The 27,396-nt window shown below is 37.0% G+C and overlaps 2 protein-coding genes across 3 annotated transcripts; both read right to left on the bottom strand.

Annotated features, from left to right (window-relative positions):
* Positions 1–557: 557 nt before the first annotated feature.
* LOC143608402 (uncharacterized) lies at positions 558–2,248 on the bottom strand. Its single transcript, XM_077083451.1, has 2 exons — positions 1,739–2,248; positions 558–682 (listed from the first exon to the last, which is right to left on the bottom strand). The coding sequence occupies exon 1, from the start codon at positions 1,917–1,919 to the stop codon at positions 1,773–1,775; it is 147 nt and encodes a 48-aa protein (XP_076939566.1). The 5' UTR covers positions 1,920–2,248; the 3' UTR covers positions 558–682; positions 1,739–1,772.
* A 2,353-nt stretch (positions 2,249–4,601) lies between these two features.
* LOC143608420 (putative 3-hydroxyisobutyrate dehydrogenase, mitochondrial) lies at positions 4,602–11,481 on the bottom strand. 2 transcript variants are annotated; one of them, XM_077083467.1, is made up of 10 exons: positions 11,302–11,481; positions 7,954–8,042; positions 7,733–7,847; positions 7,455–7,605; positions 6,798–6,880; positions 6,600–6,695; positions 6,320–6,462; positions 5,275–5,359; positions 4,988–5,067; positions 4,602–4,806 (listed from the first exon to the last, which is right to left on the bottom strand). In XM_077083467.1, exons 1-10 carry the CDS (start codon positions 11,401–11,403, stop codon positions 4,719–4,721), a joined length of 1,032 nt encoding a protein of 343 aa, XP_076939582.1. In that variant the 5' UTR covers positions 11,404–11,481; the 3' UTR covers positions 4,602–4,718. The 2 variants fall into 2 exon arrangements, with proteins under 2 accessions (XP_076939582.1, XP_076939583.1); XM_077083468.1 differs by having other exon boundaries at positions 6,798–6,853.
* Between the last annotated feature and the right edge of the window lie 15,915 nt (positions 11,482–27,396).

Genomic DNA, 27,396 nt, shown 5'->3' with positions numbered 1-27,396 from the left:
ATGTTATGGGTCGCAAGTCAGGTGATGGGTTGAAAACAATGTATAACAACAAAAGTAATATTCTTTATCATATATGATTAGATGATGAAGCAAACCTGGAGGATTTCATGAGAATATTGAGGAAAACTTCATTTGGATAAAGTCATAAAGATTAAAGAGACCACCCTCAAATAATTTGAAAAATCTCCAGAGAGATATTTTTATTATATAAATTTATATAATTAGTTTCTTTCTATTCCAGTTTTCTCTCTCTTATATCTATATGTTTTCTTTAGTTAATTAGCACACTTTCATTTGATCCAATATATAATATATGTATGTGTGAATAATAATCCTATAATAATCATAATTATAATCAAGATTCATGGCAATTATATAATTATAAACATGTTGAAATCGTCAACCGTTCATACAAGTGACTGTTGCAACAACTCCATGAGCGTACGATCACCCATCCTTGGGTCACTTTAGGCACAAAACATTCATCACATTAATCCCCGTTGACCTAAAGAAACAACAAAAGGGGGACGAGTACAAACCACTTCTTAAGACCTAAATTTATCGGTTAATAGTTTTCAAAAGCATGAACATAATCACCATTGATCACTCATACCATCTTTCAAGCACCCATCGACTGCAACTTAGTACATCGACTTGAAAAGAAACTGAAATCATCACAACCCTGCAAGAAATCAAAGTTAATGTTAGTTACTCAATAAATTAAACTATTATGAATCTAGCAAGTGTTTGGATACAACTGCAACCAAACACTGGATTATCACTATTGTGCAAAAAGGGGGTGCTTGGATATAGGGGTGTCAATCATGTCGGGTTGGCAAATGGCAGGTACGATTGTTCAACCTAAATGACCCATGTTTTTACTCGTGTCAAAAACATCAGCACTAACTCTCGCACACTTAAAATCGTGTAACTCAAACATGGCTCGTTTAACCCGTATATTTAAGCGTGCCAAACGGGTAGGCAAGAAGAAATCAAGTTGTAACCTTTTTAATCGAGGTGGTGGGTTGTAAAAAAAGGGTTAAACGGGCCATAAGCGGGTTTCCGGGTCAAGCCATTTAACTAAACAGGTTGGCTAGTCTACCTCGTTTAACCCATACACGTAAACGTGTCAAACGCTTAGCAGGAAGTAATCAAGTTGTAAACTTTTTAATCGGGTTGGTGGGTTGTAAAAAAAGGTTAAACGGGCCATAAACAGGTTAGCAGGTCGACCATTTAAACAATTAAACTAGCATGCTGGCAGGTCAACCTATTAACAGGTTTGCAGGTTGCCTATTTAATTAAACAAGTCAGCGTGTATATAAAGAGCTCAACCCAAACAAGACCCGTTTATTAAACGAACGAGTCAAATAAGACAAACCAATCATGTTTATTTTCGTGTAGTGACAGAAACGGCCACTCCTAATATAATCAATATTTTCAAAACCAAACTAGACAACGAACCGAGCCAAACATATTACCAGTCCTTGTTGGGACCACTAATATGCACAAGATCAACATGGAACACACATGCACAAGATCATGATGAACAATAGTTGAATGACATCAAAATAACTATCAATCTAATGTGGAATCATAATACAAATCATATGATTTTTTCTAAACCTTAACAGCAGAAACAAAATTAAAGATGGTAAATTTACACATCTAACAAACACAATTACACATATTAGGGCAAAATAAGCACAAATTATCATATTTTGGGCAAAAAATTGCTAACCTGAACAAAATTAAAACTTGCAGCAAACTGGAACCTAACCAACATGAAACGGACCGATATCGCCGGTACGAAGTGACCCAGCGATCTCATCAGCAACAGTCAAGCAAGAAATAACCCAACCACTAATCGCCATCCACACCATATTTGCCATCCACAGTGACACACTCCACGGCACTGCCATATTAATATAGATGCTAATTCTTGAAATTAACTTAGGGCTTCGATGAGTTAGATGGTTATGAACAATACCCAGAAATAAAAGATCAAATCATCGAGAAAAAGAAATTGTAATCTCACTTAGGCATTTTGTCGAACACCTGGTGTGCATAATTTCATAAACAACGAGATCGATGGGATTTGGACACACACATCAATTTAAGGGGTAATCAGGAAATGGGGTGATGTGGATTCTGGAAGTTTGGAGATGTACGCAATTTCTAAGAGTTAAATTAAAATGAAGAAAATTGCATGTTTGACATGGTATCTGGTTGGGTTGTAAATTAATCTAACGTTTGGCGATAAGTTTGTTTATGTTCGTTTGTTTTATAAATGTACCTATATGAATGAGTTTTATTCGATTGGCAAAATGGGCGAACATGAACAAATGTTATGTTAGTTCAATTGTGTTCGTGAACATTTGTTAAGGTGTTCGTTCGTTTGTGTTCATGAACCGTTCACAAATAATTTCATTTTCTTAACGAACAGACACATACAAAAATTTTTGTTCGATTAAGTGTTTGTGAACCGTTCGTTTGTTCGATAAAATCTTAACAGGAGAACATAAACAAAGCCTTGTCTGGTTCAGCTCGTTTACAGGCCTGATAGTAGGTGATATTCTTTCTGGTAATCCAATTTACCCAAACCATACTCATAAATATATTCTTTTTTATGTTACTTTTTTGCATTTAGTTAATTGGATAAGATGCTAATTCGCTATTCTTTTAGCTTTTTATATATTTGTAAGTAGGTTAGAAATTCATGTATTACACGCATATAAAATTAAGGAACTATTAAATAATTAGTAATGAAAATTTATGATTTTTTACATAAAGATATTTTGAGATAGGGTAAGTGGGACGATGTCTCGGAAATATTGAATTCAATTCTCTTTTTAAACCCAATCTATTTCAAAATGAAATCAAACTTTCTTTAGGTTTGCAAATTATGAATTTTATGGGTAAAGTTAAATTATAAAGGGAGACAAAATAAGAGGTGTGAGAATGATTTATGATCATATAAAAAATCTTTAAAAAAATTCATAAAAAATAATAAAAAAATCATAACTCAATACATAAATAAAAAGCGAAAAAAATTAAAAGCCAAAATGCTTCCCCCGTCATTTCCGTTCCAAAAAAAGACAAAAAAACACAATGCAGGGATCAAGGACACAATGACGAAAATGAAGAAAATACACAATTATAACCAAATAAAAACACAATAGATCGCAAAAATTAACACAATGCCGAACAAAATATAACACAGTGTTTAATAATATAACACAATATGAAGAAACAAAGACACAATTAATGACGGAAATAAACACAAAACACAGTGATAAACAAAAAGACACGTTAATGTTTTTCCCTTAACATTGTGTTTTTTTTAACGAGGAGCACGGTGAAAATATTTTTGTGTTTTTACTATATTTCAGTTTTTTATTGAATTTTGAGTTATGATTTTATTATAATTATTTTTTAGAGAGATATTTTATATGGTTATAAATTTTTCTCATTTTTGTCCACATTTATAAAATAACTTGACCCTGAATTTATATCTCAAAGAAAAATAGGAGTATTGTCACACAAATGTATACTTATTTATTTAGTATATATATAAATTATCTTAGTTTACAAAATTTTATAAACCTTAAATACTAAAAAGTGTATTTAGAAACTCAACAGATAATTTTTAAGAAATTAAAACGTATACATCCAATACCCAAATATAATTAGAGATAACCAATACTAACGGGTTTTGAATCAAGTATGGACCGGGAATTCCAATATTGATCTTGATATTGTCCATACCAAAACCGAATTATTTAAATTCTGGCATGTATCCAAATAAAGACATTTTTAAGAGCTTCCATAGTGGACGCAATTTTGGCATGTATCCAAACCGAATTACGTTCTTTCTAAGATAACTTCATATGTATACATGTAAAGATTTGAGTAGATAAAAAAACTACACTTTGATGAAATAGTAAATTTTGTGATAATACATCCTAAACTTCCATATCCTGACACAATTTAAACTGTCCTTTTGTTAAAAGCCAACCAAACAAACAGTTTTTTGCACAAGGATTTTTTTGGCAGTTGGGCATTCATTCACATCCATTAATGATGGATGCTATAAATATGTTAAAAAGTCTTCGAATGGAATATACATGTATTAAGTAGCTGCCAGCCTGCCCTTCTCGTCCAATATCATGAGGTATGGTTAAAACTTGAAATTTTATGATCTCGTATCAGTTTAAAACCTAACTCAATAGATTTTCTCACACGGTGGTGGGTTTCTTCAATGATGTTGTTTCTTGGTGAGTTAGATCTGAAGCGTCAAAATCAGTATGACAGGTTGACATTCCGTTTTCAGAAGGCTCACTCGAATATTTAGGGTAGTTTCAAACGTTATTAAAAAAAAGAGAATATATATATGTATTAAATTTGAAATTAGTGTGTAGATGTATTGGGAGGAGCAGAGTACAAATGTGGCTTTGATTTGTGATTTATTGATACATGATAAATGATCAATTTCACATGGTCTCTCGTTTAAATATTTTAATAAACAATATTATAATTTCCAAATGCTGTGTTCTATAATTTTATTTTCTTTTTCATTGTTGCGCGGTCTAGTGTTGATGTCGAATATAGGGGTTGTGTTTATTAACCACTAACTTGTTTGTGTAAAACCACTTATTTCAATGGCATGTAGTTTGATCAAACAAGCCCTATAGACTTAGGTAACTCATTAATCAATTCTATTACAATTCATCCTTGCCCGAATAAAAATGGCGAAAAACACAAGAAAAGTCCTTTCTCCCATGACCCTCGTCACAAAGCTTCGTGAATCTATACAACAAAATAAACGATAACATTAATTCGATATACATGTATTTGGTATCAATCATACCAAAAAAAAAACGTTGGGTGACGAATAGCATTTCAAAAAAAAATAAAAATACACTTGATTAACAGTTTTATCATTTAAAATCAACATATTATTATATTTATTATGTTGTTAAATTCTTACATGTCTTTTGCTTCAGATGTCAATGGGCAATTCAGACCAACTTCTTTAGCTGATTCAGAAGCAAGATTCAAATCTTTAGCCTGCATAAATAATTAAATAAGTTATCAAGATCCTGTATTTTTAGGTAATTACAAAACTACCCCTAAACTTTAGTTTAATGATTAGAAAAGTACACAACTTTTCAGAAAAACACCAAAACAAGATCTTGTACCGGTGAACAAAAACTAGTCCTGGGACTTTAAAAAAGCAGAAAATTTTAATACAAAAATGTGAAAATTTTAGCATACCATGAGTGTAGATGCAAACCCGCCATCGTAATTTCTTGAGGAGGGTACCCCTTCCATCACACCAGGTACTGGATTATATGTATCACTGACAAGTTTATAAATGATAACATTATAATCATACAAGAATTTGTATAAACTCATGGATTTAAAATGACATAATACAAAATACATATAAGTATATTTCTAGCTAGGTGGCACGATGGGCTAGTCGGGCTGTTTGGGTCAAAACGGGTCATTTTTTGTACATGCTGGAACGGGTCGGGCCATGGAAAACGGGACTGACCAACAAACACTTTTTGTTTATGTTAATAACTTATGTGTTAATTACAAATACATTATGATGATAAAACTAAATACTTGAATAAAACAATTTAGGAGGTTGTGTGCATTAAAAGCTAAAACTATACTATATGTGACTTTTAACCCATTTTGGCGCACAGATCGGGTTCTGGGCCCAAACCACTTCAGGTTGAAGCCTGGTCGGTTCGGCAAAGAAAGTCAAACCTGGTTTTTCCCCCAACTAAAAAAAAGGGTTGGAGGAGGGAACCCTTACCCCGGTACCCATTTGGATACCCATCACCCCACCCCACCCCGCAAGAGGTATGACGCCGGTAAAACACCTCCATTCAGTCCGCGACAGATCTGGGCTGACCCTCAGGATCGAACCCGCGCCACTATGGCTTCCCTGTCTTAGTAGAACTTCATTGGTGACGGGTACCTCAAGGCCGCCCGAAGTGGGATTCGAACTTGAGACCTCCCATAGGAAAGCCCAAGCCTTATCCAACCCAGCTAGACACCAATTGGTTTTTCCCCCAACTAGTTCGGCTTGTAACCGGTTTTTGAGAAGGGGGGGGGGATATCGAGTTTGACCTGGTTGAAACCGTTACGGTTCGGGTATGACCAGTTCCAAACCGTTGTCAAAGTATATGGTTGCTAACCGATATCAAACCTACGGTTTGGTTTTGACAGAATAATTTTCGTTACTCAAATCACGACTTGGACAAACGAAAAGGCTAAAACTGTAATGTCAAAAAGTAATTATTACCTACTCCAACAACGAGCACTTGACGAGTTAAATATTTTGGTCAAAGTAGTGGCTGTAATGCCCAAAGACTGACCAAGAACAAAGGCTTCAGAAACACCAAGCATACTCACAGCCATTGCCAAATTGTTGCAGATCTTAGCAGCCTAAATTGACCACAATCAAAAGTCAAAACCAAGACATTACAAAATCAAATCACACACACACTTCATTAATTTAAATGCTTATTACTTTAAAATTTAAATTAGAGGTGCCAAAATGTCATGGGCAGGTCAAAACTTACCGAACCGGTCCCTGAACTTCCACAATATATGGTATTTTTCCCCATAGATGAAAATAAATGGTTTGCAGCCTTATAAGCTTCTTCCGGGCCGCCAACCTAATAAACCACATAAGGTGTATTTAGTTTGAAAAACATGGTAACACCAACATTTAAGTCAACAAAAACAAAATTGAAATATTTGGATTTTTTTGTTTGTACCATGAATGTAAGTGTTCCAGCCTCAGCTGCAGGTACACCTCCAGAAACAGGTGCATCTAGCATGACAGGTGTCGCCCAAGAATCTATTAAACAGTTCAATTTGTTAAAAAAAATAAATCTCCAACATGATAGGTTAAATAGTCTTTAACTGCTTCTATGAGGGATAGAGAGTAAACGATCCAAACCGCTCGTGAGCTACTTGAGGTTAAATAAGCTTGTTTGACAAGAGAGCCCGAGCCTGTGCTTCAGTTTTTTTAGCTCGAGCTGGCTCGGAAGCCTAAACTAGCCTATTGTTTATATAATTTTCATTTAAATATTAAATATATTATAACTTATTACGTTATATAAAATTATGATAAAAAAACTAAAATATGTACATTATGTCATACATAAGAAACTATAAATAATATATACATAAAAAGTAATTTAAATGCACATAAACTAATTAATAAATAATTGACGAGTTCGAACCAAGCTCGAGCTTTAGAAATAGAGCTCAAAACGGGCCGAATTCGGGCTTTGCTGGATTCATTTACACATCGAGGTAGCTCAACACATAAGCAGTTTCAAGTAAAGAACTGCGAATGTTTATATGATTCTCACAGTTATGTGCTTAAAATTAATTCAGTATTGATCGCGCCCCTTTCTTATCCATACCCTTTTTTTCAATCAAAGCACAATTAGATACCGCTGAAGATATCTTTCTTGTTGTTTGAGGATCAATTGTAGATGAATCTATGAATAACCACGGCTTCACCGCATGCCCACCATTAAGTAAACCATTCGGTCCGGTATAAACATTCAATACCTATATAACACGAAATCGAGCTGCAATAAATTATCAAACTGACATTTTATGATAATCCATGAAATAATACTTTAGTTTTTTTGGTATAATCTAAAATGTGGAAAATGTTATAGAATGTATAGCGTACATGGGATGGCGAGGGCAACATGGTAATTACGACATCACTAATTTCTGCAACCTCCATTGGAGTTCCTTTTACTGTGATTCCCTTGTCTGAAAACATCTTTATGACACTAACATTGCTGATACAATAAGCTTGCATTATATTTTCCGTTAAACAAATAATAATAATAATAATAACAATAATAATGTTTAATAGGTTAATGTTTTATAAGAGCAGAAAAATACATGTCATGAACTGCAACATTGTATCCTGCTTTTATCAAATTATTCGCCATTCGGGATCCCATGTTTCCAAGACCTATGAATCCAACCTTCTGTTATCGTCAAACATGTCACATTAGAAAAATAAAAATTATATATAGTTAGAACATAAAAAAATAATAAATTAAATAAATTAATAATGGAAGGTGTTTTGTCATTCCCTTTATGATTTTTCAGGACTTAGATAACTAGATTTTGAAATTCTTCTTTTTCCTATTGTACAATAAAATATAATTATATGACTGATTCTTAAATTCCCAATCATCAATTAAAAAAGCACAACTAAACACCCTTTGCAGTCAATTTGTTAAATGCAAGATGTGACTTCTCAAAGTCAACTCTTAACAAAGATAGTTTCAACAATGGAAGGTCAAATCACTATCAAGTGTTAAACGTTAGTCATATTGTGCCAAGACTTATTTAACCGCACTTATGATGTTTTTAACGCTAACCAAACAAACGATCATACACAAACATAACATGGTTTTCTTTCCGTATCTGTTCGTTAAGAAAATGAGCGTGTTCGTGTTTGATTATGTTCGTTTGTCAGTTTTAGAGGTGTGCACAAACTGATAAAGCTGAACCCAAAACAAAAACAGACGGTTTGGTTTAATTTTTTTGTAAAAACTGAACTTTCGGTTCGGTTTCGGTTTTGAGTGTGAGTAATACTGAAAGAAACGAACCGAAATTCTAGATATTCATTTTTTATTTTGAGTTTTAAGCAATATAATATATAGTTCAACCCAAATATCATATCCCAAATGTATAATAATCAAATAAATTATTAACTAACAAAACAAGTAAGGATACAGAAACAAGTACGGATGTATGAAAGTCTAGAAACAAAAGAGGGGGAACATGCTATGTTTAAGATTGCCAAAGCCAGGGAGCGTAGAAGGCAAGATCTAGGATCGGTGAAGTTCATAAAGGATACAGATGGGCATGTACTGGTCAAGGAGCAGGACATCAAGCTAAGATGGCAAACCTACTTCCACAATCTTTTTAACAATGGGAGAGCTTACCAAGAAGAACATGACAACACAAACTTTCAACGACAACAATCGAATAACTGCTACTGCCGACGGATCACACGAGAAGAGGTGAAGGATGCACTTAGGAGGAAGGGAAGGTCTAAGGCGGTTGGCCCAGACAACATACCCATCGAGGTGTGGAAGTGTCTGGGGGAGGAAGGAGTCATGTGGTTAACTACTCTGTTCAATAGTATTCTCAAATCAGGTAAGATGCCAGACCAGTGGAGGAGCAGCGTTGTAGTTCCTATCTATAAGAACAAAGGAGACGCCCAATGTTGTGGTAACTACCGAGGAATCAAACTACTAAGTCATACTATGAAGCTATGAGAAAGAGTGATTGAGGTTAGACTTAGACGAGAAACTCAGGTTACGGTCAACCAATTTGGCTTCATGCCGGGGCATTCCACCACAGAGGCAATACACCTTATAAGAAGATTAATGGAAAAGTATAGGGAGAAGAATCGTGATCTACATATGGTGTTTATTGACCTAGAAAAGGCCTACGACAGTGTGCCACGACAGGTGCTCTGGGAGTGCTTGGAGGGTAGAAGAGTGCCCAGGAAATACATAGAGATAATTATGGATATGTATACCAGGAGTGAAACAAGTGTCCGTGCGCCAGTGGGGGATACTGATTTCTTTCCTGTAGAGGTAGGTCTTCACCAGGGGTCAGCGTTGAGCCCGTTTCTTTTTGCAGTAGTCTTGGATGAGTTGTCAAAGTCGATTCAGGGGACTCTCCCGTGGTGCATGATGTTCGCAGACGATATTGTGTTACTTGCTGAGAAAAAACAAGATCTAAACATGAGGCTTGAGGAGTGGCGAACAACCTTAGAGACAAAAGGTTTAAAGATTAGCCGATCTAAGACGGAGTACCTCCACTGTGATTTTGGTGGGAGAAACGACAATGAAGACGCACAGATCACAATTGAAGGGCAGGTGGTCCCGCAGGTAACGAAGTTCAAGTATTTAGGATCATTTGTACAGAGCGATGGGGAATTAGACAGTGATGTGACCCACCGAGTTCAGGTAGGATGGTGTAGATGGAAAGCAGCCACAGGTATATTGTGCGACAAGAGTTTCCCGACTAAACTAAAGGGAAAATTCTATAGGGTGGCAGTTAGACCTGCAATGCTATATGGAACAGATTGTTGGGCCATCAAGAAGGCACAAGTGCGGAAGATGGAGGTAGCAGAAATGAGAATGCTACGTTGGATGTGTGGGCACACAAGGCTAGACCGAATAAGAAACAGTGTGTTTCGCGAGAGACTAGGGGTGGCGAACATAGCAGACAAGATAAGAGAGTGGAGATTGAGATGGTTTGGACATGTAAAGAGAAGACAGACGACGAATCCTGTTAGATCCGTAGAAAACATTACTATAGAGGGGAGGAGGGGTAGAGGACGACCGAAATTGACTTGGGATGAGAGGATTAGGCATGATTTGATAGACCTAAACCTCTCCGAGGATATGGTTGAGGATAGGAATTCGTGGAGACGTAGAATTAAAGTTAAGGATTTTTAGAGAGAATTGAATACCTTAGGGCTTAGACTTAACTTATTTAGGTCACATACCATAAAGGTATTTCCCTTACATATATTATTATTATTATTATTATAATTATTATTAGCTTTTATATAGCTGTTAAACTGTGATCTTATTATTAATATTATTATAATTAGTAGTAGTTTTTATATAACTGTTAAACTTTGATTCCCTTTATTTTGCTTCATACACATGTACTTAGAGCCGAGGGTCTCTCTGGAAGCCACCTCTCTATTCCTTTGGATAGAGGTACGGTGTGCCTACATCCCACCCTCCCCAGACCCTACTTATAGCTTTGCTGTCGGTGGGATTTTACTGGGCATGATTGATTGATTGATTGATTGAAAACAAGTAAGGCCTAAACTCTTCTTTTGAGCAAACCCTTTTTTTGGCCAAAAAATTTTTAAACCCAACTGGCAAAACCGGAAAAAAGCGAAATTGAACTGAACCCACTAAAAACCGAAACCAAAACGTAACAGTTTTTATAAAATTTCAGTTTTAGCCCAAAACCGAAAGGAACCAACCGATGCACACCCCTAGTCAGTAGTATAAACGAACGGTTCACGAACACAAACAAACAAAACAAAAATTAGTTAAATTACCAAATTTGGGATACTTAACCTAATCAACTCCATGCAGTCTAAACATTTTCTTGAATGACATAATCAATTTAAAAGTGACAAAATATCATTCAAACAAATCACAGTAAAATGAATGATTAGAGTGACGAGAATCTTACTTGCAAGTGAGTTGGGATGATGGATGAACAAAATCTTCTAACTGAATATGAATATGATGATTTAATGAGTGTTACAGCTGATCTTGATCTATAGATCACCATTGTTTTGTTGACAACAAATGAGTTCTGAGTGAAAGTTTGGTTTAAAGATTGGGACGCCAACGCAGCTTCAGACAAGTATTCCACTTTGAGTTTGAGTTTGGTATTAAAAATAAAAAAGAAAGAAAATATTTATATATATTTCAGTTTGACACATGTTATTGGAGAAAAGTGACAAAAATAATAATAGTAAATTTACTGGTGATAATCTTATCTTGCTTTTGAAATGTACTATTATTTTTAAAACAGGTTAATAAAACCTCCTAATTCGATATTTATTTTTTGATTCTTTTTTTATGTATTTATATATGCATTGATTACTTATAGAGTTAATGGCCATTTTCGTCCTTGTGGTTTGTTATTTTCGCCACTTCGGTCAAAAGTTTGAAATTTTGTCAGTTTCGTCCTCATAGTTTTAAATATTTGCCAATTACGTCACATCCGTCTAACGGCATCCAGCTATGCCGTTAGTTTAAGGGTATTTTTGTCTTTCTTCTTTTTATTTTGAGTTATTGGTCATTTTAGTCCCTGTGGTTTGATATTTTTGTCACTTCAGTCCAAAGTTTGAAAATTTGTCAATTTAATGTTTAGTTTAATTCAGTTTTATTATAATAATAATAATTATTATTTTTGTCTATAACCCCGAAGAGCATAATTCAATCCCAAAACCATCGAGCAACCTCCAATACATGTATGCATTTACTCTGTTGACACCATTAATCATACCCCCTCGTATTTAGTTTCTAGACATTTCCTAAATCCCCCCCCCCCCAATGGTGGAATTCAGTGGTGAAGGTCATTCCCTGAAACCGAATTGTACATAAAAAACTAAAAATCGTTTATTTGATTAATGTATAATACTTGATTTCGACCACCATTTTCGTTACGATATGTTAAATCTCTGAACCCTAACTATTATGCATTAATCAAAGAAATGATTTTTAGTTTTTTTTCGTACAATTTGGTTTCAGGAAATTGCTTTGACCATTTTACCACTGAATTCCACCATGGGAAAGAGTTTAGGAACCGTCTAGACACTAAATACGATGGGATGGGGTATAATTAATGTTGTCGACAGATTAAATACACACATGTTGTTGTTTTGGTTGATGCTCGATGGTTATGGGCTTGGATTATGCTCTTTAGGGTTATAGACAAAAAATATAAAATAAAAATCTGAATTAAACTAAATATTAAATTGACAAATTTTCAAACTTTGGACTGAAGTGGCAAAAATATCAAACCACAGTGACTAAAATGACCATTAACTCAAAATAAAAAAGAAAAGGACAAAAATACCCTTAAACTAACGGCATAGCTGGATGCCGTTAGACGGATGGGACGTAATTGGCTAATATTTAAAACTACGAGGACGAAATTGACAAAATTTCAAACTTTGGACTGAAGTGGCGAAAGTAACAAACCACAGGGACGAAAATGGCCATTAACTCTTACTTATATAATATACTTCATTTATTTATTTATTTTTTTCATTTTAAATGTAATCACGGTGTGTTTTGAACTACCAACAAAATAAATAATATATTTATAAACAAGCAAGCAAGAAGCTATATAGTAAATACACTTAATACAATAAATTGGTTGTGGCTCAATGGTTGAGCACTTACTTTACAAGTGAGAGGTAGGGGGGTCAAACCCCACTACCACCAACTTATATGGGAGATATGAGGGATGACCCTGGCTTGCCAGGGTTCGAGTCCTGATCTCACCCGGTTTTACCGGCTCCTCGCCATCGTGCCATTTGGCGGGTGTAGGGGTCGGGTTTTATCCGATGAATCCCTCAATAGGTGGACTGCTAGGAGCTCCGTCCGTCCGGACTAGTGGCCGGCTCGGCTACCTTTAGCCAATGGAGGCCACATACGGAGTTCTCGGCGTTACTTAGTTGGTCATTAAAAAAAACACACTTAATACAACCATCAAAGAGTACACAAAAGGACGTCCTCGGAAGGAGCAACAAAACTACCACCAAACAAAACACCCACATACTTGTAGTTGACTTGCTACATCAATCATCCCAAAACAGTAATACTTCATCCAACCTTAATATAATTCTGACCAAAAGAAAACCATTCACTTTTATATCCTCCAACAAGCTTGCTAGTTTGATTGCGGCCCCTCTAAACCAATGTTTTCATAACCGGACCGGACACTGAACCGGACGGTCTACCGGTTCACCGGTGCAACCGGTCGAACCGGTTGGACCGGCCGAACAAATTTGGTCAAAAAATGACGGATCAAGTTTAAAAAATGATTTTTCAAAAAAAAATATATTTTTTCTTAGGAAACCGGTTCAACCGGTCCGGTTTTCCGGTCCAACCGGCCAAACCGGTTTGGACTGGCCGGTTCCCTAACAACCGAGCGAACTATGTGAACCGGACCGGTCGGTGGACCGAATCCCGGTCTGACCGGTTCGACCGGCCGGTCCGGTCCGGTTTCAACAACATTGCTCTAAACAGCAAAGCCTTTTTCCTTTGGGAACAACAAATACTTATGTAAAACAACCAAATCCCAAAGCAAAAGGTGTAAATCGCGAGGTACCTTGCATTATTGGGAAATCAAACTTCATGTTGTTTGGGCCAAGCTATAAGAAACAAGCACGTGCTCAGCTGACTCCAAGAATATACAAAAACCATATATTTATATTACTTTTTATTAATAGTTTGGTTTGTTATAGAAATAATTTGCTTATTGAAAATAAATGCAAGATTGATTATTGTTGGTTATTTTAGTGTTATTGGATTAACTTGTCGATGGAGGAAATAACGTTAAGAGATTAAACGAGTTAGGTGACGCGGGAGTGCGGGCTTGTTTAACAATAATGTTATTTGGGCTTTGTTATTTGGTTTTATACATGGGCTTAAGTATAATAATAAGTGGGCTTATGATTAATTATTTGGGCTCATGTGAGATATGGGAATTGATTTATATATGTCGATGTTTTCAATCTCTGCATTGGAACATCATCTCATCGAATATAAAGAACAAAGAAGACGGTTACTTCTTCTTTAGTTCTTCATCACATTCACAGAATCATCAAAATCCAATTCCATCTACAGAAAATCTCTGTCTTATCCGATAAATCATTACTTGTAACCCGCAAATAAGTTTATCTTAAAGTGATTCACGATTCAGAGATTAATCCAGGCAATTGTTCAAGAAACTAAGATTGAAATCATGATTACAGGTTTACATCATTGTCGAATTCATCCTCCAGATACGCAATTATACAACAATTATGATGTGAAAATGTAATAACTTTAACATGTTTGTAAATTTCAAGATAGAAATAGTTTGGTACTTAATATTTTTGGTTTATACGTGTGCAAAACGCCTGGAGGCAATTTGAAAGCCGACAATGTTTCCCAATGTTTGGGGCTTTTTTTCACACCACAACGCCCCCCATTATGTTTTGGGGTCGTTACCCAAGTTTTTAGATATGTCATTAATGTGATGATTTATTAAACTGTTTGTTGGGCCAAAATTGTCGAAGCCCAAAAGGCAGAAACACCAACACCCAAAGCCCAAAACTAGACGGGTTATACTTAGGGATTTGATTTCGGTCTTTAGCAAGTTTAAAGAACTTTATCTAGAAAATAGTTAACTATAGAAACTTATTTATGAGAATCGTATGTGTCTTTTCTTTTAACAGCGTTTGGAATTACCATCCATACCCAAGTGAGTTAATCTGAGACGGTATGTTAACCATTTATACTGTTTTAATGCTTAGACCTGATTCATCCAAGAAAACTATCTAGAAAGAAACCCACCCTTTCATTGAAACAGAAGGTCAGTTGCAATAATCATATGTGACTAATTTGTGAATATAGAAAAAGATAAATGTATTTTTTATATACTAGCTTTTGTCTTAAGTTTAAAATGTAGCAATCATATAAATTAAACATGACACGAAAATGTTAAGTGTTAAAACAAAAGTAACTTGATTCGGAATAAGTAATGAAATATTTATGTATCTATGAGAGGAATACTAATACGTTATGTTAAAGTAGTGTCTTGGATTAATTATACTAAAATATCTGCAATAATGATGCAGCGATAAAACGAAAATGAAGATCAAATCACGTTGATTCTAAAAATACCGGTGAAATTCCCAAAACTTCAAAAATCCCACCCAAAGGTCAAGGAAAATGAAGAGAATATAATTTATTACTGAAATTCAAGTCTGTCCATTCACATTACATAAACATGATATAAATAGAGTTTCTAATACGAAATGGGCCCTAAAAAGGCCATGGGCCAAACACAAACCCAAAATAAAAATGTAAAAACTGACGAAAAAAACATAAAAAAGCCCATAACTTTTAGGAGGCGTTTTTGGGCTTCGAACGTGGGCCAAACAACGGGCTTCTCGTCTCAAGCTTTGAATGGACTGGTCCTTGGCTTGAAATGGAGCTTCATAGGCCAAGTTATGCCCGTTTTCGTGAGCCACATTTGGAAGCACAATCATGAGCCTCCAAATATAACATGACACACTCTTCAATACTTAAGCCTCCATCAAATAATATATTAGAAAGATGCAAAACATACTCCAATCTATACAACTTGCTAATATCAAAATACTCAAGGGATTGAATTTGGTTGAGAAGAACTTGATGATTTTCATCTTTTTGAAAAAAAGTTTTCAGAGATGTATTTAGCGATGCAAACGAGCCGAGTTGTTTGCGGGCTACTCAAGCTCGGATCGATAAAAGCTCGAAACTAGCTGAGCCCGAGTAGCAAATAAGCCCGTTTAGTTATCTAGTCCGATTTCGAGCCTTGTATAGGAAGCTCGTTTAAACTCATCAAACCTCAATTAGCCATGTGTATTTGTTTTATGTTTTACATTACCTAGTCATGTTCGAGCCAAGCTTAGACTCGTTTAAAGCTCTTCACAGAATACAGAAAAAGAGCCCGAGCCCTCATAAGTCAAAACGAGCCGAGTTCAAGCCTAGTCAAGCTTGGGGTTAACTCGTCTCGTATACACCCCCTAGATGTATTAATGAGAACGTATAGGATTTGTGAAAGACACTAAGAAAATATACAAATTGAACTGAATTATTAATATTTTTATATAGTTTAAAAGACAGATATAATTGTTAAAATAATATAACGGAAAACATATTCTGTTCTACAAACAAACAAAATCTATTTGATTATAATATTTTTCATGTGATCGGCTTGATTGGAACATTTTGTAAGTTTTAGGATACTTTCAAATATCATGGTCGAAAAAGGTGTTTCAAATTTTTTATTGTCATTTAAATCCAAAATATGTTTGATTGCCTGTTTCGGTCCCAACTGCTTCAAAACTCAGAGTTTATAAATTATGACCTAAGTACCTAGTATTACCTTCAAACTATATTTCCCATTTAATATTTATTTTTTAAAGAAATTTATAAAACTTATGAATATTAAAAACGTATACCTTCAAACTAAAATAACCATACCCAAAATTTTCATTATCAAATGGATTGCAATGTCATGGACTTACGGGTGCTAATCGGCCAACTGAGTTATTAGAATTTAAAAATTTTAAACTGAATTCGAATTAGTGGTATTTTCTATATGACGAAGAATAATGATTATATTGATTTTTAGAAAAATAACATTTGTGATTGGTTGTTTTGAAGGGAATCGTCTAATCATAATTTTGTAAAAGCTATATTTTAACCAAGCTAGTGTTGTTCATGACCATCACAAACACGATTATAAGGACTTGACCATGCCAGAAATAGTCTTATGTGTGGGTTGTAGTAATTACACATGCTACATATCAATTTAAGGAAAACATGTTTACAAACAGTAAAACATCTGTCCATGAAGTAGTTGACCTTTTAGCGAGATTTTTGTGTTTTTTTTATTGATCTCCAACCATGATTATGATTTTTTTTGGGAAATTAATAAAAATGGTTTCCTGTTGACTAAAATAACTGTATCTACTTGTCACGTATAATAAGTTATTCATGACTCATGAGTTTACACTCCTCTTAATAGAAGCCTTCTTAGTTCTTAACAAGTTAAAATGTTTCTAAATAATTCTTCATGTGACTAATATATGTATGTGAAAAAAATAATTTAAGAAAGGATGGAAATCAATAAAGTTTGTTGTGCTTGGATGAGGAGACAAACATAGAAGGAGTTATAAGAAACTAGGGGTGAGCAATAACTGAATCGGTAACCAAAACCGAACCGAAAACCGACGAAACCGAACCGATATAACCGAAAACCGAATTAACCGAAATTAACCGAACCGAACCGAACTCTTCATTTTTTAATATTTTTAAGCATTTTTTCCTCTATTTCATGTATTATATATATTAATAGTTTAACACTATCATTTTCATGTATTTATATCTCCATTTCATGTTCTAATATCTCAATTTTATATATTTATACCTTCATTTCATGTAGTTATGCATTCATTTCATGTATTTAAACATTCATTTCATGTAGTTTTAAGCAAAATTTTAGCCCAAATTTGATACCGGTTATTAACCGAAATTAACCGAACCGAACCGATAACCGATCAGTTAGGTTGGGTTAATGCTAATAACCGAACCGAACCGAACCATGCACACCCCTATAAAAAACAAGTCAAAGAAGTTTGTGGTACAAATTTCATTAGAATGGTTTAAAGAATTAAACTCCTTTGCATGCCCATATTGGACTTAAAAGTTTAAACTTTTGAGTCCTGTTTAAAATTGAAAAAGACTTCTTTTAAATGGAAATGATTATAGTACAGACATGTGAAGCTGGCATGAAAAGGATTTGTCTTTCTTTTTCTCACAAGTCTTTTACCTATTCCCTACTTCTAAATAATATAATCCCTAATGTGAGCTCCATTTGAAAATAATAACTATAATAGATGAATTAAGAAAAAATTATAATAATTTTTTGAAAGTTAATTTATTACTGAAATATCAAAATACATTCAATTTAGAATCTGAATTCATATCTTTTAGAATACAAAAAGTATAGAATAACAAAAGTTTGTTTGCACTATTGAAAAAGCTTGACAAGTTATGAGCTAGCTCAATCTCAAAATTTCAGCTAATTATGATAAACACGCCGAGCCAAGTTGTTTCGTACTCTCGGTTCACTTTGAACCCCAGCCCATGTTGATTGCTAAAAATAGTTTGGCTCTGCTTGTTTAGCCCCATAATTGTGAGTCATTTTTTAGTAAATAGTACTGTAATATTGTTTTGTGCTTTATTTAAAACATATTAATATTTGAATTATAATAAATAACTCTTATTTTTATTTTATCTATTCTTTGCATAAACAAAGGTGCACGGGGAAGGGAGACGTAAATTTATATTTCTTTTTTTTTTACTTTATTATAAGTTACTTGTTTTTCAAAATAAAGTATTATTATTAGTAAACTTTTATTGGATAAGTTGTTTGTGGCTCAATGGTAGAGCACTCACTTTACAAGTGAGAGACACTTTACAAGTGAGAGGTAGGGGGATCAAACCCCACTACCACCAACTTATATGGGAGATATGAGGGATGACCCTGGCTTGCCAGGGTTCGAGTCCTGATCTCACCCGGTTTTACCGGCTCCTCGCTGTCGTGCCGTTTGACGGGCGTGGGGGTCGGGTTTTATCCGGTGAATCCCTCAACAGGTGGACCGCTAGGGGCTCCGTCCATCCGGAATAGTGGCCGGCTCGGGCTACCTTTAGCCAATGGGGGCCGCGTATGGGGTACCCGGCGTTAGTTAGTTGGCCGTTCAAAAAAAAAAAGTAAACTTTCTTGAAAATACAACTTTTCAAAATACTTTATTTCAGATTCATTTAATCATGTTGCTGAACTATGAGTCTATATAACTATATTAAAAAATAATGAAGGATATTCTAAAAAAAATGCTTAATAAAACTTTAATGTCACATTTAAGTATTTAACATCACTAAATAAATGCGTTTCATATACAGATTTGTATACTTTCGTCTTATGATATTATATAGCATGAATATTTTATTTATCGAAGCCTCGCGTGTTAATACAAATGTATTTATCACTATCATATGAACGCCATTAACGAGCATTACATACTTGTATTTCAAACACGATACAAATAATGAACTAGCACTAGACATGTACAACATTACAAGTTTATGTAACATAGCCTGGTAATCGAAAAGTGAGGACATTTTTTTATATTCAAATAACAAAATTTAATTTTATATGGTAAGTAGTTTGTTTCTTTCTATTAATAATCATATTTCATTTTCAAAGTGTAATTTATATTTATGATTCATAAGCTTTCATTCAATGATGTATGATAAGTAGTTTGTTTCTTTCTTTTAATAATCATGTATCATTTTCAAAGAGTAATTATATATTTATGATTCATAGTTATAACATCTACAATATAGATAGATGTAACCATTCATTCTATGACTTGTTATTCGTTCATAAAAACTAAAAAGGTATTGAAATGGGTCCATAAGGTCGTTTGTGAGCGTGTCCGCCCACAAGAACATACCTGCCACAAATGGCCACAGTCTGTAACCTCGTCTTCTATCGTCCCTCACATGTTATGCATGAGCATCACTAAACACATTGATTTTAAATATACATTTTTTATTATGTGTCAAATGTATTATGCATTTATTAGGATTAGAAAGTTCAAATTACGCATCATAATTTTTAAAAGGTAATATCAAATCATATGGATTAGTCCAAGTACAATTGTTTCTTCATTAAGCTGTCCAAAAGAAGACAGCATCCTTGTTTTTAGTAAGTATTTTAATCTAAATTTCCTCTTTTACAGTTTTACATATTAACCAACATTATTTTGAGTAATTTGTTTTGTTTGCATATATTTTATCAATATTTATTTATAATAAAAGAAAGTTGATTTTCTAAAAAAATAAAGGAAAAAAACATTTCAACTAAAAACACCAAGTTTGTCTTGATAAAACTTGCTAAACATACCTAAATCATTTCCATACTTATCCTTGACAACAAAATAATAATAATAATAATAACAATAATAATAATAATAATAGTAATATTTAAGTAAAGTTTGACTTAGATATATTTAACAATGATAATGCAATTAAATTTCATTCTCATTTTAAACGTTACGTATCCTTTTGTGCATATAAAAAATACTCGGATTTTCATCAATCGTATAATATATATACTTTTCTCATGTCTATTAACTATAATAATTTCAATATTTAAATCGTAGATATTATGTAAAACATGTATATCTTGATAAGTATAAAAAATCACTCAAATATCTTAACAGATACAACACATACAAATATACAATAAATCTTTTGATCCATTTTGCCCTCATGTTTTGTTTAGAACGGCATTTTGTCCTCATGTAACCGATATAAAATCATATACTTGGAAAATAATCATATTTTTTTTGGTTTCGGTATTTATACATGCGCACTAGTTAGAAACTGGAATTAAATAAAATAAGATACAAAACTTCATTCTTAGTTTCTATACCATATCCTCAGTAAGTAAAGAGAAAATCATCTTCTTTCCTCAATTTTAAGGTTCACTGTTAATCCCCAAATTCGAGGATTTATTATACGTCTCATAGTTTTTTTGACCAATTAAGTGCTAATACATATACATATTATTTAAATTATATAACAACAAAAGATTAGAAAAAAGGAATACAATAATAGAAATGGGTAACTGAGATATAGATCATTTTTAACAAATAAGATGTTAACTTAAGAAATAATTATGTTTATACAATTATAGAGAGAACAACATAAAATATTACATTGCAATTTTATTTAACAACCAAATTTTATTAAAAAAAACGACACTAGCGAATAACTAGCCCACTGAAGAGATAGGTCCCAGCAGAGCCCAGTTGGACCCGCAATACTCACCTTAAACAGGGACGTCTGCGCAGAGACCAACTGGATCCGCAGGACCAACCATGCTCAGAGATGTGACGTCCTTACGCGCAGTACGCAAGCTGGTCCCGCAGGAAATGCCTCCCAATGGTGAAGGACTCCGCCTGTCCCCGCAGCCTCGGATACAAGCCATTAGGGAAGGCCACCCGCGCAGCATGGCTACACGCACAAGGCACTTAGCTCTCGATCATTCAGTGTCACCTGAAGGAATGAGCCAAGCCGGGAGCAATCCCGCACAGAGGCGGGAGGGGGAATACTCCCGCCCAAATAAGCCAGTCCGTATACTGAAGGATCTTTTACTGTACCTGACGAGGTATGGGCGAAAGATCTGATCAGAGATACGACAGCTCACTGATACAGTATGGCGAGCAGCATGCTCCTGTACTGTATCACTATTAGCCGCTGCCTACTCACCAACTACTGCCATACCACGTGCGTAGCCGTCAGTTGGTGGAACAGGAATAGTATACAGCAGGCCTGGTCACTATCAGCCGCTACCTACCCACCAACTACCAGCAGGGCACGTGCGTAGGCTACTGTTGGTGGAACAGGAATACTGTTGCAGCCGGCCATACCTCTTTGGAAACCTACCTTCGGCTATAAATACCACAAATGGTATCATCCTATCATATCTTATTACATTATCATATTATCATCATATACCTGATATCTGCTCTAGCAATCTCTTAATATACTTTTATATTTAAAGAGCAATCTAGTCTGATTCTCACGCCGGAGGGTGGTCACAAGGAGGAACCCCCCCCCTTCTCAGTGACGAGCTCACGGTGTCTGTTTTGCAGGTTATCAGAAGAACCATCTTCCAAGGGTCTAACCCCTCGTGGGAAACATCTCTCCAACCCCCAGGTTACCAGTAATCTGTCTGGGGTCAGGTTAGTGTTTCTTCATTGGCGCCATCCGTGCATAAAGCTAGAACTTTATTTTTCTCCAGTTTTTCAAACTTCTACAAAGATGGTTAGAGAAATTCCGGTAACCACAACTACTGGGATGAACACCGGCAACACAGTTTTTACGAACACTACCCCGGCTACCGAAGCCGGGGCAAGTGAAGTAAATTTTACGAACACTACCCCATTTACCAAAGCTGGGGCAAGTGCAGTAAATGATCACCTATTGGGATCCACCGATATCCAGTTTGAGAAACGAAGACTCCCCCGCCAGACTCTCGATGAAGTTAAGGCATGGGCGGAGGCACGACAAAAGGAATTCCAGGCCGAGTTGGACGAATGCTTGCGTTCCGTGCAACAGGCCGACGAATTCGAATACTGGGAAGATGACTCGGAGGAATCCGACTCCGACGCGAACCCTCGCCATAGGGCAAAAGGGAAGCGTAAGGAAACGGAATCCCAACCGAAAAGGCATTTTGGACAAGCCTTCAAACCAAAAAGCACAGGTGGAAGTCCACGGGACTTCTCTAAAACGTTCAGACCAAACGTTGCAAATGCAGGAACGTCCAAATTTGCAAGGGACATTGCTGAAGCAATCGCCCCAAAGAGTGCCAAACAAATGCCTAACATAGGCACATATGACGGTATATCTGATCCAGACGATCATTTGAACAGGTTCATAGCGGGGGCAACCGTCAGTAATTGGACGGAACCCACGTGGTGTTACATGTTCCAAATGACGCTGGTGGGGGCTGCTAGAGCATGGTTCGATCGTCTACCGGTCAACCACATCTACGACTGGGCAGACTTCCAACAGAAGTTTAGCCAACACTTCAGCCAGCAACGGAAGTATACCGAGGAGCAATGGACAATCCTCAAATGCATACGAGAGGAAGATGAATCTCTGCCAAACTTCATCACTCGCTTCAACTCAAAGAAGCTAAGTTTGGGCAATATCAGCGAAGATCTTGTTCGCGCTGCCTTCATCCAGGGCGCACATGACCCAGAGCTCATCCGCACCCTAACGGGTAAAGATGGCATGCCATCCACATGGGATGGCATCATGACAGCAGCAAAACGCTATGCGGAAACAGAGAAGCAACTGGGTAGAGATCTCCCACAGAGCACAAACCTCTACACCCAGAGGACGAGAGAAGACAACGTCCTCACCGCCCGACTAAATAAAAAACGAAAGCTAGGCATTTGGCAGTCAAGGGTAAACTTTGACACCTCATCCGGCTTGCAACATCGGTTGGACGGAAGGGATAATGTACAGTCGCACCGGAACTCCAGATGGACGCCACTCACCAAAAGCGTCACTGAGATATTCGCCACTGAAGAGCTCCCATGGCCAAAGCCTCCAATAATCCGACATCGTCACGATGCTGATCGGAGCAAATACTGTGACTTTCACAAGACAAAGGGCCACAACACTGAAGAATGCATAGATGTAAAAGATATGGTCGAAGCATTTGTCAGAGATGGGACGCTCGCGCACCTCGTGGCGTAATAAAGGCTGAGCAGGTGAGTGCGTATAGAACCCCAGCTGGGAAAAACACGAATCAATTCCAGCTTCAAAATCGAGACTACATGCTGCGTAAAGAACGAGATCCCGAACCAGGTGCGTATCGGCTCGATGGCACTCCCATCCCAACATGGAAGGGAGCTCATTTACACAGTCTGCATGTAAATCAATTCCAATTTGTAAAGAAAAGGCCAAGAGCCACTTCTAATGGAAATGATTCTCTTTAAGAACACCGAAGCTGATGATTTTACATTTATACTTTTCTGAACCAATATGCCGGTTTTCACCGCATAATTACGTCATCATTGCATGGGAAGGCGGTCCTACCCGCACGAACCCAGCAACGTGACAAACCTTCACGCAGGTCAGTTGAAGGGGAAAAAGTTCAGCACCCAAAAATGAAAGTGCCGGTCTATCCGCATGAATCATTAAGAAAACTGAATAATAACCTATCAACAACCGCGCATCGAACGGTTAAACTATCCAACACTGGTGACGGCATTCACATTACGTGAAGTCGTTACGTGGGAAGGCGGTCTTACCCGCACGAACCCAATAACGTGGCAAACCGTCACGCAGGTCAGTTGAAGGGGAAAAGTTCAGTTATCCCATTAAATGAAAGTGCCGGTCTATCCGCATGAATCATGAAAGGAAAATGAACACTAACCTATCGACAACCGCGCGTCGAACGGTTCAAAACAAAATTCTTAAAAAAGGATAAGAAAAACCTACACGCAGGTCAGATAAGGGTAAAATTTTGCCATCCTACTAAGTGCAAGTGACGGTTCTACCCGCACAATCACGAAAGAGGAAGCAAAACTTCACACCTATTATCAACCACGTTCAAAGGTTAACTTATCCTCAAAAGGTAAGAAAAACCTACACGCAGGTCAGATAAGGGTAAAGTTTTGCCATCCTACTAAGTGCAAGTGACGGTTCTACCCGCACAATCACGAAAGAGGAAGCAAAACTTCACACCTATTATCAACCACGTTCAAAGGTTAACTTATCCTCAAAAGGTAAGAAAAACCTACACGCAGGACAGATAAGGGTAAAGTTTTGCCATCCTACTAAGTGCAAGTGACGGTTCTACCCGCACAATCACGAAAGAGGAAGCAAGACTTCCTGTTATCAACCACGTTCAAAGGTCAACTTATCTTAATGCATTAGAAATTTCGAAAAGGAAAACCTACACGCAGGTCAGATATAAGTTAAAGTTTAGCCATCCTACCAAGTGCAAGTGACGGTTCCACCCGCACAATCACGAAGGAGGAAGCGAAACTTTAACCCACTATCAACCACGTTCAAAGGTTCTTATTCTAAACACTTGGAAAATTGCTAATTTAAACTAAGTATGCAAGTCATATGTTTATAAAGCAAGGAACCCAAAGAAGGAAATAACAATCTTATACGCAAAAAGATTAATATTTCAAGAATATATTACAAGAATGGCCGGGAAACTACCCGCCTAAAAGAAAAAAAAAAAACTATACAAGTCTTAGCAATGGGAAGGGATCTTCAGGATCAAGCTTCAGGGACGCTTCCACTTGGACCCGCTCCGTCAGAAGAACGGGGTGGTTCGAGGAACGCTTTGAGGACAGCTAACCCATCATCAGCAGCAGCTACTTCGTCCACCTTCTCCACCACTGGATGCGGGAAGGCGGCGTATTGGTTCAATGCTTGGTCATAAATGGCTTCGGTATCCACATTGAACAAAGGGAAGTTGGAAGGCGGGACGCCTTTCTCAACAAACCCTAGACCAAGCAAGAAGCCGGCCTTTTCCCCATCCTCATGAGAAGCGTTGAGGGCTGCGGTCATAGCATCATCGTAAGAGGTCTCTGAAAAGACCCGACGCACAACCTACAAAGAAAACCTTGGTGAACAAGTAACCGTAAGACGGATGCGGGTACAGTGTTAAGGCAAAACCCTTCACATACCTAGCACCCGCAGGGAATTGAAGCCAAGTACCTCGGCAACCAAGTAACTATAAGACGGGTGCGGGTGCAGTGTAAAGGCAAAACCCTTCACATACCTAGCACCCGCAGGGAATTGACGCCAGGAATACCTTGGAAGTAAAGTAACCGTAAGACGAGCACAGGTACAGTGTTAAGGCAAAACCCTTCACATACCTAGCGCTCCGCTGGGAATTGAAACCAAGAAGGATCTTCTGGGCAATGCTTGCGGAAACGGAAATAACATCCCCGCATAGCGGGAACGTCGAGAACTACGTTGTTTGAAGCTCCAAGATGGAATTGGTGGTCTTAACATAATTGATCACTATGTTCAAAACTACCAAAACCTCATGGAAAATACATACAACTGGGACTCAATGCTCCTGACTTGCGAGGAGGTTACAGACCTACCCGCATCATACCCAAAGACCAAGCAGGAAACTCGGGCATTTCTGCAAGTGACAAGGACTTCCGCGGAAAGAATCCCCATGGAAAACCTTACAAAACCCTTTTTCAAAACCCTTTGCTCAAGTCCAAAAGTTCACCTCACTTTATTAAACACTCATGAGAAGAACATTGGACTGGGGGGACTTGAAGAGGTAGGTCCCAGCAGAGCCCAGTTGGACCCGCAAGACTCACCTTAAACAGGGACGTCTGCGCAGAGACCAACTGGATCCGCAGGACCAACCATGCTCAGAGACGTGACGTCCTTACGCGCAGTACGCAAGCTGGTCCCGCAGGAAATGCCTCCCAATGGTGAAGGACTCCGCCTGTCCCCGCAGCCTCGGATACAAGCCATTAGGGAAGGCCACCCGCGCAGCATGGCTACACGCACAAGGCACTTAGCTCTCGATCATTCAGTGTCACCTGAAGGAATGAGCCAAGCCGGGAGCAATCCCGCACAGAGGCGGGAGGGGGAATACTCCCGCCCAAATAAGCCAGTCCGTATACTGAAGGATCTTTTACTGTACCTGACGAGGTATGGGCGAAAGATCTGATCAGAGATACGACAGCTCACTAATACAGTATGGCGAGCAGCATGCTCCTGTACTGTATCACTATTAGCCGCTGCCTACTCACCAACTACTGCCATACCACGTGCGTAGCCGTCAGTTGGTGGAACAGGAATAGTATACAGCAGGCCTGGTCACTATCAGCCGCTACCTACCCACCAACTACCAGCAGGGCACGTGCGTAGGCTACTGTTGGTGGAACAGGAATACTGTTGCAGCCGGCCATACCTCTTTGGAAACCTACCTTCGGCTATAAATACCACAAATGGTATCATCCTATCATATCTTATTACATTATCATATTATCATCATATACCTGATATCTGCTCTAGCAATCTCTTAATATACTTTTATATTTAAAGAGCAATCTAGTCTGATTCTCACGCCGGAGGGTGGTCACAAGGAGGAACCCCCCCCTTCTCAGTGACGAGCTCACGGTGTCTGTTTTGCAGGTTATCAGAAGAACCATCTTCCAAGGGTCTAACCCCTCGTGGGAAACATCTCTCCAACCCCCAGGTTACCAGTAATCTGTCTGGGGTCAGGTTAGTGTTTCTTCACCCACAAAGATACAAACATCAAAGAAACATAAGAACAGCAAAAACATAATACGCTAAGAGATCATTCAAAACCAAAATCAAAATCAAAAATGTACATCCCAATATCCCATTCATGAACAACCATATATGATAT

The sequence above is a fragment of the Bidens hawaiensis genome, unplaced genomic scaffold (assembly GCF_021521415.1).
Source record: "Bidens hawaiensis isolate Kalapana, Puna unplaced genomic scaffold, B.hawaiensis_p1.1 tig00419365_1, whole genome shotgun sequence".
Taxonomy (NCBI): domain Eukaryota; kingdom Viridiplantae; phylum Streptophyta; class Magnoliopsida; order Asterales; family Asteraceae; genus Bidens; species Bidens hawaiensis.
This window is presented reverse-complemented; position numbering and strand designations above follow the sequence as displayed.

What these genes read in the sequence shown, in the direction of transcription:
- LOC143608420 (XM_077083467.1), bottom strand. Translation starts at nt 11,403, where the DNA reads ATGGTGATCTATAGATCAAGATCAGCTGTAACACTCATTAAATCATCA. An exon ending in TGCTTTGATTGAAAAAAAGG is followed by an intron (nt 6,881 to 7,454) that starts GTATGGATAAGA and finishes ACTGTTTAATAG; the next exon opens with ATTCTTGGGCGACACCTGTC. An exon ending in ACATCTGAAGCAAAAGACAT is followed by an intron (nt 4,807 to 4,987) that starts GTAAGAATTTAA and finishes TTTGTTGTATAG; the next exon opens with ATTCACGAAGCTTTGTGACG.
- LOC143608402 (XM_077083451.1), bottom strand. Translation starts at nt 1,919, where the DNA reads ATGGCAGTGCCGTGGAGTGTGTCACTGTGGATGGCAAATATGGTGTGG.